The sequence below is a fragment of the Canis lupus genome, chromosome 13 (assembly GCF_048164855.1).
Source record: "Canis lupus baileyi chromosome 13, mCanLup2.hap1, whole genome shotgun sequence".
Taxonomy (NCBI): Eukaryota; Metazoa; Chordata; class Mammalia; order Carnivora; family Canidae; genus Canis; species Canis lupus.
In genome coordinates, this window is record NC_132850.1 from 24,152,674 (window position 1) to 24,171,359 (window position 18,686).

At 34.0% G+C, this 18,686-nt stretch overlaps 1 protein-coding gene across 4 annotated transcripts in view; it reads left to right on the plus strand.

Moving 5' to 3' along the window:
• Positions 1-18,686, plus strand: part of PTPRQ (protein tyrosine phosphatase receptor type Q) — a 246,273-nt gene that overhangs the window by 131,516 nt on the left and 96,071 nt on the right. For all 4 annotated transcript variants that reach the window (XM_072772894.1, XM_072772895.1, XM_072772896.1 and 1 more), the window contains one exon: positions 388-657. In XM_072772894.1, coding sequence (XP_072628995.1) covers positions 388-657 — 270 coding nt within the window. The remainder of the gene's footprint in view (positions 1-387; positions 658-18,686) is intronic.

Consider the following 18,686-nt stretch of genomic DNA (forward strand, 5'->3'; position numbering starts at 1 on the left):
TGCATTAAAAGGTTCCATAGAAAAAGTATCGGTAAGACTGCTCCTTTCTGTTTAAGAGAGAAAATGAGTAGGCTACAACCACTGCCTGAGTTTGAGGCTGTCCAATTAGCTACTTTTAAGGATTTGAGGATGATAGGTGCTTGGGCCCTAGGAAAATATTCAGTGATTGTCTCAGTATTGTAAGGATTAACATAATAGCCTAGAAAATGAGCCAACTGCCATTTGATTTAGTTTATGTCAACTTATTGAGCACACATTGCAAGGCTGTCATATTAAATTTTTATTTGGTCTCAACTCCTTAACATGATTTTATCTAGCAATCACACATTGAAATCATTTACTAGATGTATGTAAATTTTAACTTTGGGCATTTGTTTGTCTTTTAAGTTCCAGATGTTGTACAGAACATACAGTGTATGGCAACTAGCTGGCGGTCAGCTTTAGTGAAGTGGGATCCACCAAAAAAGGCAAATGGAATAATTACACATTATCTGGTAACAGTTGAAAGGAATTCTACAAAAGTCTCTCCCCAAAATCATATGTATACTTTCATGAAACTTCTTGCCAATACCTCATATGTCTTTAAAATAAGAGCTTCAACCTCAGCAGGTGAAGGTGATGAAAAAACATGCAACATCAGCACACTACCCGAAGCAGGTAACTATTGTGAAACATATAATTAATCTGAAACAGGTAATTTACCTGAAAAAGGTACCTAACCTGAAACAAGTCATTGTTTGTGGCCTGTGTCAGACATTTGTCGATACCATCCATAATCTTTTTTCTTTCACATTTTTATTTAAATTCCAGTTAAGAGTCAATGTAATATTAGTTTTAGTTGTAGAATTCAGTGATTCATCATTTACATGCAACACCCGGTGCTCATCACAAGTGCTCTCCTTAATAACCCATCATCCATTTAATCTATACCCCTGCCTGTCTCCCTCCCAGCAACCCTCAGTTTGGTCTCTTTAATCAAGAGTTTGTTTTCTGGTTTGCCTCTCTCTCTCTCTTTTCTTTTTTTTCTCCTCTGTTAATCTAGGTTTGTTTTTGTTTTTGTTTTTGTTTTTTAGGATTTTATTTATTTGAGAGAGAGAGAGCTGGGAAAGGGGCAGAGGGAGAAGGAGAAGCAGGCTCCCTGCTGAGCAGGGACCCTGACATGGGGCTCCATCCCAGGACCCCTGGACTATGACCCAAGCAAGCTGAGGGCTGCCGCTTAACCGACTGAGCCACCCAGGGGCCCCTGTTCATCTGTTTTGTTTCTTAAATTTCACATATGAGTGAATTCATATGGTATTTGTCCTTATGGCACATTTATCTAATGATATGGAAGAAATATTTAAGAATGTAACACACACATTTTTATGACATGTGTTACCTGAGTACCAGCCATGTAGTACATTGACCCCTCTCCACAACATTAGGAGGTTAAAAGGAGGAAAAAAGAGAAAATCTGCTCTACTGTGTTTCCACAAATATGTATTTCTTATAATCAAAATTGAGTTTATCAAATTATGCTTTATCATAATTTAAAATATGGAATAAACATGTAAGCATTTTGATATTTATCCCTTTTTTGATTTTTCTTTTTTTAATTAAGTTCAATTATCCAACATATAGTACATAATTAGTTTCAGATGTAGAGGTCAGTAGTTCATCAGTTGCATAGAATATCCAGTGCTCATTACATCAAGTGCCCTCCTTAATGCCCATCACCCAGTTACCCCATCCCCCACCCACCTCCCCTCCAGCAACCCTTAGTTTGTTTCCTATAGTTAAGAGACTCTCAGTTTGTCTCCCTCTCTGATTTCTTCCCATTTTCCCTCCTTTCCCCTATGATCCTCTGCACTGTTTTTTATATTCCACATATGCATGAAACCATATTATAATTCTTTCTCTGATCGACTTATTTCCCTCAGCATAATACCCTCCAGTTCCATCCACATCAATGTAAATGGTAAGATTTCATCCTTTCTGATGGCTGAGTAATATTCCATATATATATATATGGATATATATCACATATATATTATATTATATCCATATTATACATCAACAGCTGAATGGGTAAAGAAGATGTAATATATATGTGTGTGTGTATATATATATATGTATATGTATATATATATATATACACATCTTGGCTCTTTCCACAGTTTGGCTATTGTGAACATTGCTGCTGTAAACATTGGGATATAGTTTTGATCACTACTTTTGTATCTTTGGGATAAATACCTAGTGGTACAGTTGCTGGGTTGTAGGGTAGCTCTATTTTTAACTTCTTGAGGTACCTCCATACTGTTTCCAGAGTGGCTGCACCAGCTTGTATTCCCACCAGCAGTGCAAGAGGGTTCCCCTTTCTCTGCATCCTCACCAACATTTGTTGTTTCCTGACTTGTCAATTTTAGCCATTCTGATGGGTGTGAGGTGGTATCTCATTTTTTACTTAATTGATTTTATAGAATTCTAGATGCGATGCTTTCCTGAATTCCATAGCTGCCAAACTCTTTCATCTATTCCTTTTCCTATATATCAGCCCTTATCTTGTATATTATTTGAACAAAAACATCCAGTTCACTAAGCTCTAGTCCACAAAGAAGAAACCTCTTGCCCTCTCTGACACTGGTCAGACCTACGTCATAATCTCCTTCATCCTTCTACCTTCTCCAGTATTGTACCTGCTTATAAACATAAGTCTGATTCCTTCCTGATGATGCCACTTCCCCGGAAGTCCTCTCTAATAGAGGCTGTGGGTAATAGCATAATTGTTTACTTCTGGCACATCCAGATCTGTTACCTTGGAAACATCTTTTAATTCCTTCCTCCTTTTGAAATCAGCATCACCCAATTTTACTCTACTTCTCTGTCCTTGAGGTAGTAAACCACAGAGCTTTGAGACATGGTGTACCTTCTCCCTGGTTTCCTCATCCTAATCAGCACCCTTTTCTTCTTATGCTTCTGATGCAACACTTCTTTAGATTCCAGTGGTCTCCATGTTCAGCTGGAATGAATGCTTTTCAGCAACACCTATCTCTTGCTCCTTCTATCTCAAACCATGCCATTGTGACTCATCTTCCAGGGGCTTCCCAACTCTGAGAGGATTTCACTGTTTTCATCAGAGACTGGCTGATGAACAGTGGTATTAAAAAAAAAACAACAGAAATGGTTTACCTATATTAGCTATAAATTTGCCTTTTCTAACTCTCCTCGCTGCTCCATAATCTTCTATATATCCTTTGTTTATACTTTGTCAATTTTCCATAGGAGAATCTTGCTTTCATTTTGAACAGTATCATCTGTAAATGATGTGACTATTCATTTTATTAAAATCAGTGATCCTGACTTGACCTCCTTCAATATTTAAAGATTTTAAATCTTTATTTATGCTCTCAAGATAGCTTCTCAGGGACATCATTACCTTCCTCTTTTCAGGAATCTAGCGTCTTATGTTTGTTTCAATATCATATGTTTTCTAGAACATTACTCCATCAGTTCATTCTACTTTCTCCTGCATTTTCCCTCTCTCTCTCTGTCTCTCACAAACACACACACATACACACATACACACACACAAATGCACATAGGTAAATTGTTAGAAAATTTCAGCTGAAGGACTAGTTGGTGTATCAATCCTAACATGCAGATTTGGGTACTTGAAGCATAGAGATAAGAATGAAAGGCACAAAGTGAAGGAGATGGCCCAGGATACTCCAAATGTTTTACTTTTTCTTGTTTAGAAAATGCACCCAGAATTGATCACGAATGAAAATCTGGCTTCTATTTAGCTTTTCATTCTTATGTTTCTCCACTACATTTCCTCATTTAGCTGATGCCTCTAGCCAAACGTCATTTTTCAGTACATTAGATTTCATGTGTTCAATTCAAAGAACATTTATTAAGCTGTTGCTACTTGCTATGGGTAATAATTGATTAGATTCTCTGTTTTTAAACCTACTCAACACTTTCTCATGATCAAATTGCTTTGCTCCCTGAAGCTATATTGTCCTTTTCCTTTTCTATGTCACACAAAATTGTATTCATTCTTAAAAGCCCAATTTAAGTGTGTGTGTGTGTGTGTGTGTGTATGTGTGTGTGTGTTTTAAATTCTTCAATGGCATGCTAAGCTTTAAAGCCACAGATTCCTGGACTTCACTCCAGACTTGCTGAATCATAGCCTCAAGAGGTGATGCCCAGCTCTGTACTTTTAAGCATCTCTCTAGGTGATCTGATTCTCTGTAAATTTGGGGAAGTATTGGAGTAGATTACCCATGAGCTTTGATGGTGATAGCAGTGAGAATAAGCAGTATAAGAAATCTCTAGAAAGGAGTGATAGGCATTTCCCTAGTAGGTAGGGAGCAGACCATTGCTATTCAGCGTCTGGCAGAAGGAAATATAGTCAAATCCAGGCAGATGGTCTGCATCAGGTGGTCTAGGATGAGGTAAAATGGCCTTGATCATTGGACAGAAGTTTAGTCTCAGAGAACTGGACAAAAAGGACAGGCCAACAATTCTGAGATAAATGAGAGGTTCAAGACTGAAAACAAGGCAGAAGATTCGTTAGAGAGTCCATGGGTATTCAAGATGACTGCTTCATCACAGGAACAGAGCAGAAGTTCCATTAGTAGAACGGATCTACTAGAACACATAATCTGATAGACGGATCTACTAGAACACGGTCTAGTAGAACACATAATCAAAATAGTAATGTGCATTTGATATAGAGACACATGAATGTCAGGTAATTGTAAAAAAAATAAAAATAAAAAGTATTTGAATTGGATCTTAACTCAGAGTTTAAAGACTACTTGAGTGAAAACCGAAGGGAATCTATATCAATGAATTAGGCAGATATTAGATACATGATTGTGTGTGCTATGTACTCACACTGAAGACAAATGTTTCTCAAAGTTTAGACTTTTAACTCCCTGTATCAGAATGTATTTCCCTCAGGCCCTACTCCAGACCTATGGAATCAGAATTTGGAAAGTAAGACTCACAAAAAACATCTACATTTAAACAACATACATGGGTAGGACAGTGCTGAAATTAGAGATTTACTCTATTCCGTTTTAAACTTTCTGCTCACAGGGTATATGTCCAGTTTGTCTTTTTTTTACTCACAGTTCCTAGCAGATACCCTGGGAATTACAGACACTCATATGTTTGTAGAAGAAAGAAATGAATTGTTTTCTTATGAAATCTATAATTTTCCATAAGGGATTTATTCTATTGCAAAATATTATTTCCACATTTCCACCAGGAAAAATTATAGATATTTTCTCCCATGCAAATGTAGAAGTATTTTTAATTAAGGAGAGTCATTCATATGAAACATAAGTATTAATTAGTACTACAAAAATAATTAAATAAATTTTTCATCTTTAAAATTAAGTTTCAGGTCTAGCATGTAATTATATTTCTGATTACAATATTTGTTAGGTAAATGCTTTTATCTGGGTTCACATGAATTGTTTGTTGATTAAACATTTGTAAGAACTGGAGATTCATTGTTCAGAATGGAAACAGTTTTATAGCTGTTGCAAAGTTCTAATTTATAGTGGTCTAAGATTAGTCACGGTGTATAGTCAGCTCTGAGTCACTGACTTTGTACTTATTTTTGACGTAAAGTAAAATCAAATATGGCTCACTCGCTCACTGCCTGGTGTCTGACCTTAACATTCCTTCCAGGGATTATTGGGTATTTTTCTCAGTGTAAACTTGGTCATATCTGGGCACAGTTAAACATGCATCATGATGACTGAATTTATGAGGAGATTAGAGTTTAGTGTCTAAGCGGGTTCCACTGTCACAGTCAAACATTGGAATAGGGCAAATATAGATGAAGGCCCCAAAACTTGGTACTTCTAACAGTATTTTATGTCAAAATATATCATATGTACCAATAAAAATATTACAGCAAGTTCATATGCACACAGGACTGAACTTTTAGAATCTCATATTAACTCAAAATCCATACTACACTTATCCATATTATTTTCAAATCTTAGTAAATGTGGTGATTTAATATTGAGTTTTTAAAACTTTTTTTCTGGAAGATAATTTTACAGTATGGATTTATTCAAAGCTCTTCGGAGTTCAGTAATTTCCAATCAAACAGTAAGAATAAGCTACATCCATTGGATGCCCAAAATTTAATTGAGGGAAAGTAAAATACACATATGTGGTTTTTAGGAGTGTTATTTTCAGCAGTGATTTCTTCATTAGTTTTAATCCAACAGAAGGTGTCAGGCACCTGTAGGGACCCACTGGAAGTCCACTGAACTAGCAAATATATTAATGATACAGTATGATTGAATTGGAATGTGTTCAATTTCCCTATTTTTCTTTTTCCTTCTACTCTTGGTTATTTGAAAAAATCCGTATATGACAAACTATCCATATACATATATTTACATATTTTAATATATATATTATATAATATGCTACCTATATTAATAGAATTATACATATTATATATTTTAATATATTACCTACAGTAATATATTTATAAACTCTCAATCCTCTTTGCAAAGTCCTGACTACGATCCTTTAAGAATTATTTAAGAGATGTATCTGTTATGCATTTTATTTGAATCCCTATTTTGTGGGTCTCTCTTAGCAATGAAGAGATTACTGGGCAAACTGTGATTATGACTAAATTTGATTTCCATTTACCAGCTTTTTAAAAAAATTTATATCTTTATAAAAATGCATACCATTCTCAAATACCATTGAATAGACTGAATGTGGGTGGTAAAAGTGTTCCTCAGGGTTGCAAATAAATGCACTATTTCAAAAGTTCACTTTTTCCTTTGTCTACATCCCACTGGCATTGCTCTCCTTATCCATCTCCTCAGTTGAGGTAAGAAATCAAGCATGTAGGAAAATTGCATGATCCTGTTTGTTCTTAAGCAAGTGAATTGACACATTCTACTTTACCAGTCAGTAATTGCTGAAAGCATAAAAGCCATTATAGTTGCCTGTCACAGATCAGAAAGAAATAGCTATTAGCATTGCTACTCTAATTGAAATTCAAGTGTTTTATAAAGTATCCCTCATATGGACTTAAGTATTAAACATAATACTTTTCTTAAGAGTGAACATCAGGTGAGAAGTATCTTTTACACTTGTAATGTGAAAATTTGACCAATATATACTTACTTAATGCTTACTATGTGCAGGCTCTGTGTTTGGGGTTTAAGATTCAAGTTTAAATCCCAGATAGCATCAGTGATCTCTGCTGTGTGCATCCAAATAACTCCACCATTATTGCAAAGACATATCCAATATATATAAAGCAATTAAATTAAAAACTATATTAATACATTAGTAATTGTGTGGATAGAAGATTAAATCAAATAGATATTCAAGACAAATAGATTTTATTGAAAGCTATGTTGAAGAAATGGAATGTTCTTAGATGTTAGATGTTGCTCATTGGCAACTTCAGAATTTCTTTGTAGGAGAAGCTTAGATTTGGAAACCTAATGGGAAATGATGATATGGTATTGAACCCTGAGTTTCATAGGCTGTTACACTACTGTTTTGCTTAGATTATCTGATACAGATAAATAAAATAACCAAGTTTTTTAAAATATTATTTTTTTGTTGTTCCTCAGTGTGCTATGAGAAAATGTCGTAGTACATGTCAAAGAATATATTTCATTTTATTTGAGCTATATAAATGATATAGAGAACTGAAGATTATGGGTATGCTAAGACACTCATGGTAAGCCACCCTGTGGCAAGATCATTATTCACAAAATAGTGAAATTAATAGGGAGAGGGAAGTAAATATGAATTCTAAGAGAAAACACCCAGTGGGATAAAGGAATGTAATATGAGGGGTCAGGCTGAGGTGGAAGCCTGAGTAGAGCGGGGGACATTGTATTGGAAAGAGTGTAGGAAGGGAAGTTGAATAACTTAAGTGGGGCTTACTTTGCTCTTAGTTTTGCGTATTTGTAGCAGAAGTTTGAATATAATATCATGGAAAAGTGAGAAGTCTGCTAAATTTAAAATGGGAAGCAACATAAGTAACTCTAAAAATAGTGATTGTTTTTTGACCATTGTCCTAAAAGACTGCAGTACTTTTTAGAAGAAAAATTTGTTCATTACATAGTAACTGAGTATCTCAAGTCACAAAGAATAAAATCCTATGGGTCATTTCAATAGCCCTTAGGGTCCTTTGTAACCTCCCTTCTCTTCCCCTAGTTATGTATGGTCTCTACCTTTATCTTTTGAAAATGTGTCCTCAAAGGCAAACCCTTTAAAGAGGATCTGATTTATTTATAATTGAACCTCCTCTCACCTAGAGTTTTCTGTCCTCTTTATCTGCTTTATTTTTTTATATTGTACATAGCATTGTCTATGGATCTGTCCTCATTACAGTGCATGTTCCATGAGGATAGGGATTTTTGTGTAGTTCACAGCTATTTCCAATGTTTAGAAATTTGTCTGGAATACAGTGATAATGAATAATATTATGAAAGATTGAATGAATCACTAATCAATCAATATGCAGTCCTAGGAAAGTGATAAGCACACAGTGAACACTTAAGAAGCATACTTTGGGAGCCTAAATAGAAACTTATGGCTATAAAATTATTTTTAGATGATTATATGGTAAAATATCTAAGAAAGGTGTATCTTCTAGAATATATTTTTTAATTAAATTTCTTATTTTGAGATAGTTGTAGATTCACATGCAGTTATAAAAAGTAATTCAGAGAAATTCCATGTTCCCTTTGGGCAGTTTCTCCCCATAGTAACATGTCGTAAAACTATAGTATGTTATCACGACTACCATATTTACATGAATGCAATCAAAATAAAGAACATTTCCATGAAAATAATCCCTCATGTTACCTTTTTATAGCCACATTCAAGTCTTGTCCCTTAACCCTCTAACAACCACTCATCTGTTCTCCATTTTCTATAATTTTGTCATTTTTGATTAATATTTTCATGTGATTTTCTTCATTATCTTATTAATATAGTGGGTTATATTGACTGATTTTCTAATATTGAACAAGCATTTAGTGTTGGAATCAACCTCACTTGATCATGGTGTATTTATTTTTATATGTTATTGATTTATATTTGTTAATATTTTGTTAAGGCTTTTTACATCTCTATATTTATGAGAGATATTGGCCTGTAGTTTTGTGAGGGTTTTTCCCCACTGTCTTTGTCTAGTTTCAATATTAGGGTAACATTAGTTTCATAATATGAATATCTTCTCATTTCTAGAAGAGATTGTATAGAATCGATACTAATTCTTTTTTAAACATTCAGTTGAGTTCTTCAATGAAAGACTTTGGTCCTACAGATCTCTTTTTGAGGAGATTTTAAATTATTTTTAAGTGCTCTCAGGATGCTAAATTGGATCTGAAATGTGATATCAAACCAACTGTAGAAAGTGGTACTTCTAATAATCCATATGCCAAAAAGGAAATCTCAAGAGAAATAAAGAAATACTGTAAACTAAAATATATTGAATTGAAATAAAATGAAAATACAATATCAAAATGTGTGGGACACAGTTAAAGCAGTGAAGAGAGGGAAATATATAGCATTGAATGCATACGTTGGAAAAAAGGAAACATCTTAGATCAATAATTTAAGGTCACTGTCTCCTCCACTACAGCCTAGAAAAAGAAAAAGAAGCGCAAAGCATGCTGAAAGAAGAAAGAGAATAATAAAAATAGGAGCAGAAATCAGTTAAATAAAAAAAAAAAAACATGAAACAGTAGGATAAATCAGTGAAAAAAAGAGCTGATTCTTTGAAAAGTTAAAACTAACAAACCTCTAGCATGCCTGACAATGATGAAAGGAAGACACAAGTTACCAATATTTAGGAATGAAGATACCACAGACACTACCAATGTCAAAATGATAATAATGAAATAATACCAACCGCTTTACACACAAAATTTTTACACCTTAGGTGAAACAAACTCAGTGCTGGAAAATCAGAACTTCCACAGCTCACCTAATTTGTGAATAGCCCTATCATTATTAAGGACATTACATTTGTAATGATTTCCTGTGACCCACTCTGGTAGAGAAAGGGAGATCACCTTACCATTACTGGCAGGTGAGGGTAGGAATCCAAGTTCCCCCCTCACCCTCTGCTGACACCCCAGGGAAGAATGCTGAGTGGACACAGGAAAGAGGGCTACCCACTAGGCCTCCACTGAGGAGGTCTCTTGGCTGTAGCTGGGAAGGTAGGAGTTCCTAATCACTGTTCCTCACATGGTTCTCCAACAACATGATAGAGGGGTCTTGTTACTTCTGGAAAGAGTATAAGTTCTAGCTTCTTATTTTGCCTTCTCCAGCCTTACCCTGTCAAAGATGGTTGGGGTGCCTCAGTACCTAGGGCAGAAGACTAGGTTCCCCATTTGACCTTTGCTGTCGTGGGAAGGAGCGGGGCCACAGTTTTCTCCTGTGGTTTTGGGTAGAGCTGTGACTGTCTGAAAGTTTTTTGTCTCACTAGGCTACATTGTTTCTTGGCTAGAGAGAGCAGGCTTTTATTCGGGCTTTTTTGGCCTGAGCTAGTTGGTATTTGCAAATTGCTGGCTTTGAGGATATACGAGGCAAAAAGAAAATCCAGAGAACTCACCACTGTGCTGTTTCTTGGGTCCTGATTTCCCTAGTTGCTCTATCCTTTCTCCACTTTTCAGTGTCTTCTTGTGTCTGGTTTATATTTAATGTACATGATTTTAGTTGCAATTACTGGAAGGAGTGAGGAGAAAACATCTACTCCATCTTCTCCAAAGCAGAAGTTCATATAGGGATATATTTAATGGTTCTAAGTAAGCGTCTTTGCTGCAAGTATTTTCACCATGATCAGATCATTTTTACCCTGTAAGGCAATTTTTCCAAAAAAGATAAAAATAACTGGTTTCACTTCTCTATTGATACAGTACTCCCATCTTTATGTTATATAAATCTTAGCCAGTTCCCATAACGGTCTATACAATGGCACAGAGTTTTGAACCTACATTTCCCCTAGAACTTTGGAGCATCTATCAGTGGACATGTGACAAAATGCTAAGAACAAACAATGGTGTGGAAGGCTTTTACAACTCAATACAAAGCTCACTTAGAAATATGCATCCAAGTATTTGGAAATTGATGTATCTTTTAATGAAGGAAGACATTTTAGCAAAAAAAGAAAAAAAATGAGATGCTGTACATGAAGATGAATCAACAAGCAGAAGAATGTATAACACTATGAATGAGAAACTTTGACAAGTGCTTAGGTACAATCCAAAAAATAAAATCTATTATTTGTGCAGTATTTCCATGAGACTACACTATACATTTTAATGTATTCAAATATTTAGTATTTCGCCATAAAGTCTTTCAAATTTTGTCATTCATTTTTAATGCCTCATTATGTCCTTTTTAATGAATGTCCTTTTATTTTTCATGATTTTATCTTTTATGGCAAAATTGCTTTACAGCCAATCAGTTATGTTTCAAAGATGCTGGCAGCAAAGATGCTTACAGCAGAAATTCTGATTATGATGCTTAATATCATGCATGGTATTTTTTTTATCCATCTATTCAAGGTGATGTTATTTAATACGTATGAAGTAGTATATGCTAGGGACTATGGGAAAACTATGATGAAACAAATTTATTTCTTGTGCTTTTAAAATTTAGAATTATCTTCATTGGACCTCAGAGATAACCTCATTCAGTCATTTCATTTGGCAGACATGGAAAATGAAGCACACAGGTTAAGTATCTACTAAGTGAGCTATAATTATTAGCAGAACTACCACTGATCCAAGAACTCTTTCTACTGGAAAGAGTGACCTTTACCTTAGAAATTCAATGCATCATTTGCATTTATTGGAATTAGAATAGTTTTCTTCTGTTATTTCGCAATATCTCAATAGAACTGTTATGGAGTGGGGAGATTTAGGTCCCTTGTAATGAGTTTCCTCATTAATTTGTGCAGATATATTTATGATGTAACTATATACAAACTTTTGCCCAAATATGGATTTAAAATTCAGGAAAACTCAATTTCTATCAACAGATATGTGCTTACCTATAATACCAAAAATACTATAATACTAAAAATATTAATGTAAAATACTGAAACCATTCTGGGAAACTTTTAGGGCTCCTAGACATGTATCGTGTTTTTTATCCTGGATCAGTTCCAGAGGTGTAATGTTTGCCATTGTGAAATTGTCTTAGGTATCAAATTCTAAATTTAAAAGTCCTTTTAAATATAATTCCATTTGTAAAAAATGAATTTGAGTTACTCTGCATAATTCTCCTTGACCCCATAGATGCTCTAATACCTTTCATTAAGTAGACTCCAGGCATTACTCCTTTCTTCATCCCAGCTCCAGCTAAAGACAGCTGTTCTTCAAGCAACATTTTTATTAACTTATTTAAGAACTGGGACATATCTTATTACCCTATTTTCCATTCCTGTCCTATGCAGCTGTAGCTGGTACTTTTCATAACAGCCTCTACATATCAACCTCCTCCCCCATTTCACTCCATTTTTTTTCTTATTCCCTTTTACTTTCTTTTTTACATAAATTAAGGATGTGTGTGTGTGCATGCAAGAGCCTTTTCTCTCTTTATCTCCAGTACCCTATTACTTGAAAGTTTCAGGAATGTGCCTGTTGTTTTTGTGAGATTATAAGCTTCAGGGAAAAACCATTTATGAATGGTGTAAAAACTCTGAAATGTAAAATAAATGACTTTAAATGATAGCAAAATTTCATTAATAATACTACATTTAGACTCAATTTAAAAATAACACAATGTGAATATAAAAAAGCTTTGAACAAATAGAAGGTTGTGCAAATTATTGTTAACTTCAACTTACTGAATTTCAAATATTACAAGTTTCATGATATATAAGAAAATAATTTTTGGTCAGAAAGCTATTTTATAAATATAAGGCATGCATAAATAGCAGCCCATATAGGATTAAACACTTTCAAAATTCAAGTAAAGAAATAATGCTTCTGAGTATATTAATGTCATCATTGCAATTTGAATGTTTACCACCTAGTATTCATTACAACCTCGAATAAATCACACATTAGTTCTGTGTTTGGACACTTTATTATGACAAATTATTACTTTAAAAACAATTTGCAACGTTAGTATTGTTCCATATGGATCACAATAATGAAATCTATACCAATTAAAAGATACATTAAAAATCAGTAGCCTAATTTTCTAGTTTGTTAGTAATTAGATTAGTCTACTTTAGAAGGGATTTTTTGAAAGCCAAGATCCTGTTTGTAATTTTTAAAACGCAGCTACATTAATATTTGTTATGTAGGAGAAGTCTATTATTTTTAAAGTTTAGATCTAAACTTTAAAACTTTGTATTTAGGATGTTATTACAGAGAAATGGTTAACTGTAAAGACATGTGCCTTCAAAGCTGGATAGAATGTTAATCTCACAAGTACTATTTTTTTTTTGTACTTTTTTTTATAGGAGTTTGATTTGCCAACATATAATATAATACCCAGTGCTCATTCCATCGAGTGCAGACATGGAAATGTGCCCGTCACCCAGTCACCCCCACCCCCTGCCCACCTCCCCTTCCGCTACCCCCTGTTTGTTTCCCAGAGTTAGGAGTCTCTCATGCTTTGTCACCCTCTCTGTTATTTCCCACTCATTTTCTCTCCTTTCCCCTATAATCCCTTTCACTATTTCTTATATTCCCCGTATGAGTGAAACCGTATAATGATTGTCCTTCTCTGATGGATTTACTTCACTCATCTCACAAGTACTATTAGGAATTTGCCTGAAGATTGAATAATTTCCAAAAGATAGTTGAAAGTATTTGTTGACTACTTGGGCTAATCTGTAAGGCTTCTTCTCTAGTATGGACATATGAAAAATACAAGAAAGCTCATCACCATTTTATTCTACTAACATCTAGATTTATAAAACATTAGCTAGAAGGTATTAGTGTCTAGTATTTTTAAATTCTACATAAATGTAATATGTAACTTACTTTGAATATTATTATTATACTTTTATGGGAAGGCTTTTTTTCTTTTCATGTGATTGTTTTCTTTTTTATGTTTTTTATTTGTGGGAAATTATTATGTATATAGTGAAATGCACAGAACCTAAGTGTACAACTCAGTGGGTCTTCAGAAATGCATATCCCCATGAAACACCATTCAATAACATATAGAACATTTCCAACTCCCACTGAAAACTCCCTTGGACAGCCACTCTCCAAGGCAACACTGTCCTGATTAGTCAGCAAAAGCTATGGCCAGTTGTTCTTGAGTTGTCTGTACTCTTGAATGTCTGGTCTGTTTCTTTCAGCATAATTGCGAACTCACGTTCTTGTTTCAGTTTTGTTTTGTTTTGTTTTTACTATTGAGTAATTTTCCATCATATGAATATTCCATTATTTGTGTGTCTGTTTTTCTGGATATGTAGGTTCTAAACTAAGTATGATGAATAAAACTGCTATAGATATTTTTGTTTAAATCTTTTCTTGTAGAATGACTGGGTCATAGTCTAGATGTATGTTTGTGTTCAAGAAACTGAAAGTTTTCTAAAGTGGTTGTCCTATTTTAAATATATACCTAACAGCAATATGTGAAAATTCTAATTCCTTCTCAGTCTCAGTATCAGCAGAATTTAGTGTTAACAGTCTTTATAATTTCAGACATTCTAGCTCATGTAAAGAATTTCTGTCTCATTATTTTTAAGTCTTATTTTCATATCAGTGATGATTAATGATGTTAAATCCTCTTTCTCTGAGTTTGACTGTTTTAGATTCCTCTTTCTGTGTCTGGCTTAGTTCACTTAGCATAATGATTTTAAACCTTTCTTCTTTTCAAGTATAATCATTTATAGTGATGTCTCCTCCTGACAATTTTACATAAAAAATCTTGGCTTTTTACTTTCAGATAAAAATATTTTCTAATTTCCTTTGCAATTTATTCTTTGAGCTATGGTTACATAAACATGTTTAATTTCTAATTATTTGGGATTTTCTAGATATTCTCATGTCATAAATTTTTAATTTATTGTCATTGTCAGAGAATATATCCTTAAGACCTAATCTTTAAAAAATTGTTGAGAAATTCTCTATGGCTCAGCATATGATTTATAGTGTTGAATTTTTCTTCCATGAGCACTTGAAAATAACGTATATTCTTCAGTTGTTGGCCTTAATGTTTTCTCTATTAGTTCACGGTGTTTGCAGATATTTTGCATATCTATATTCTTACCACCTTCCAGCCTAATTATTCTATCAATTATTGAGAAAGGAATGTTAAATATCCCACAATGATTGTGGGTTCATCTGTTCCTTCTTTCAGTTCTGTCACTGTTTGGTTCATGTCCTTCAAAATTTGTTTTTTTAAAACATGTGCATATTTGTCTTCTATCTTTGGGAATACTCTTTGTCTTAAAAGTTCTTTTGTTTGATATCAATATAGGCACATGCTCTTTAGTTTATTGTTTGCATCATATATCTTTTTCTATCCTTACTTTTGAATTATTTGTATCGTATTTAAATTGTATGCCTGGTGACAGCAAAGTATGCCCATGTGGACAGCATCTAATTGGGCCTTTCATTTTTATTTTGACTGGCAATCTCTGCTTTTTAAATGGAGCATTTAACCCATTTATATTTAAAGTTATTATTAATTTTGTTGAATTTAGTTCTACTGTTTGTTATTTGTTTAGTCTTATCTCTTTTTTAGTTCCTCTCCTGTTTCTTTCTTGCCTTCCTTTAGGTTAATTGAATAATTTTAGCTATTTTAATTCATCTGTTGTATTTTTAGCTTCTTTGTCTTATTCTTTTTAGTGGTTGCTCAAGGGGATTACAATAGATTTTTTTACTTTGCCATAGCTACTTAATATCATACAACCTCACATAAAATATATGAAATTACAGGGGCACCTTGGTGACTCAATCGATTAAGTGTCCCACTCTTGATTTTGGCTCAGCTCATAATCTCGGGGTTGTGAAATCAAGCCCCACATTGGGCTCCATGCTGGGTATGGAGCCTGCTTAAGATTGTCTCTCTTCCTCACCCTCTCCTCCTCCCCTGCCCCCACTCTAAAAAAATTATGTACATATATATAACATATGTATGAAGTTGCAAAAGGACAGTTCCATGTATTTTGCCATACTTTGTGCTATTCATGTCATTCATTTGATATCCATATATTTTAAATAATTTACATATATGTACAAAGTAAACTCCACAATTGTACTATTTTTACTTACAGAGTGAGTAGACATCTAAATAGAGAAAAGATCACATATCTTTTCTATGTAATTACTGGTTTTAGTGCTCTTTATTATGGTATCATTCCATCCAGTGCCATACATCTAGTGTCATTTCCCTTTAACTTTCTTAAGACTTTCTTCTAGTTCAGATTGGCTGACTTCAAATTCTCTCAAATTTCATTTACTTAAAAATAGATTTATTTTGCTTCCATTTATGAAAAAATTTTTCACTGGATATAAAATTCTGGGTAGGTAATTTCCCTCTACTTTCCCCCCAAGTATTTTTCCCCTTAAAGACATCATTCTTTTGTCTGTGATACATGTTATTTTCTTCTGGCATTTCTCAGGATCCTTTGTCTTTTCTTTAAGGCAGTTTGTCAATGATATGGCTAGTGTACTTTTTGTTGCATTTGCTTTGCTAAGGACTCATTTAACTTTTTGTATTGGTAAACTAATATTTTCCTGAAGTTTGAGAAATTTTTGGCCATTATTTTTTCAAATATTTTTCTTTCCTCTTCTATCCTATTTTGACACTTCAATTATAACCCCTTGATATTATCTTTTCAATTTCTGAGGCTTTATTAAATTGTTTCACTTTTTTTCCTATGTTCATCAGATTGGAGTTCTGTTGATGTTTTATCAAGTTTATTGACTATCTTCTGCCATTTTTACACTGGTGTTGTATAAATCCAGTGAATTTTTCATTTCAGATGTATCTTTAAGTTCTAGAAGTTTTGTTTAGTTCTGTATTTAATTATCTCCATTTCTCTGCTGAAATTCCCTATTTGGTTTCTAATTATGATTGTGTTTTCTGTTAAGTCAAATTTAAAATATTTATATAGGGATCCCTGGGTGGCTTAATGGTTTGGCGCCTGCCTTTGGCCTGGGGTGCGATCCTGGAGTCCCGGGATTGAGTCCCGGGATCGAGTCCCACATTGGGCTCCCTGCATGGAGCCTGCTTCTCTCTCTGCCTCTCTCTCTCTCTATGTGTGTGTGTGTTTATCATAAATAAATAAATCTTTAAAAAAAGAAAATAAAAAAATAAAATACTTATATCGTTTGAAATTCACTTTCTTCTAATTCATCCACCTGAATTATTCTGTGATCTCTTTCTATTGAGCACTTTTTCCTCCTGAGTGTGAGTCACATTTTCCCATCAGTAGTAATTTTCCTACTTGCCCAGTAATTTTTAAACTTATACTGGACATTATTGGTGATGTATTGCAGAAACTCTGGATTTTGCTATCTTGCTCTGAAGAGTGTTTGGTTTGTCTTCTAACAGACTATTAAATTACTGAGTGGTAATTTTGTGAATGTGTGGTTTTGATTTCTCCATTATTTACAGAAGAAATCCTTAACCTGGAGGTGTGGAGTAAAGTCAAATGTATGGCCATTTAGGATTTTAATACAAGGCCTGTGCCACCTACCAATCCCTTAATTTAGTGGAATTGAAACTCCAAATTCTGTCTCCTTTGCACTGGGAAGCAACAAAAATTTCTACTCAGTTTTGCATCTGTATCTTTCCACTGTGTTCCTCAGTGTGTCCTTCATACATGTACAATTAAAAGATTAGCCAAGGATTTTAGACCCAGAATTTAGGTCTAACCCCTCTTTGGCTCCCTCCTTCTCCAGCTACATTGGCAATCTCATATGCCATTCCATAATACCTCAAGCCAAAACCTGATTGTATGTTTCTTTTTTTCCTCCAGGATGTGTAGTTGTTATCTGCAGGAGAATTAGTCTGATAAAAAACTATTGCTATACCATCAGAACAGATCCTCAACCTTACTACTTTTGAGCATTGGAATATTTTGATATGAATTTTCAGCTGCTTCTGCAAAATTATTTTTTGCATGATTCTGACACCTCTAGTCATACTGAACACTTTTATATAAAATAGCCTTACTGAATTTTTTGTGATAGTCACACAGAAAGGTGATTTATGCTGCTATAACATACATGACTCTAAAATAAACAGTGTATATTTTCATTCTTAAAAGTATTTTGGCAATTGGGATTTTTCTATTGGTTACTTTATTTCACAGAGTCCCTAATCTCACCCCATCCTTTCACCCTTTCTCCTTTATTGATTGTTTCTCTTTCCATTTCTCCTTTTGTTTTCTCTCTCTCCCTCTGTGTGTGTGTGTGTGTGTGTGTGCGCACATCCACATGTGGATGTTACAGAATCCTGGAAAACTCCAAATTCTTCTCTTTTTTTTATAAAGCTTTCCCCAAACTTTAGAACTAGGACCCCTTTTTATATATTTTAATCTATCAAGGTTTTCTGTACAGCTACAATCTTAGAAAATAGGAATGGTTTCAGGTAGCATTGCATTACAGTCAGCATTGGTGACACTTTTTCATCAATCAACATTTGGTAGAGCATTGGCGATGTTTACTTCTTGAAATCTGTGCACGCATCCA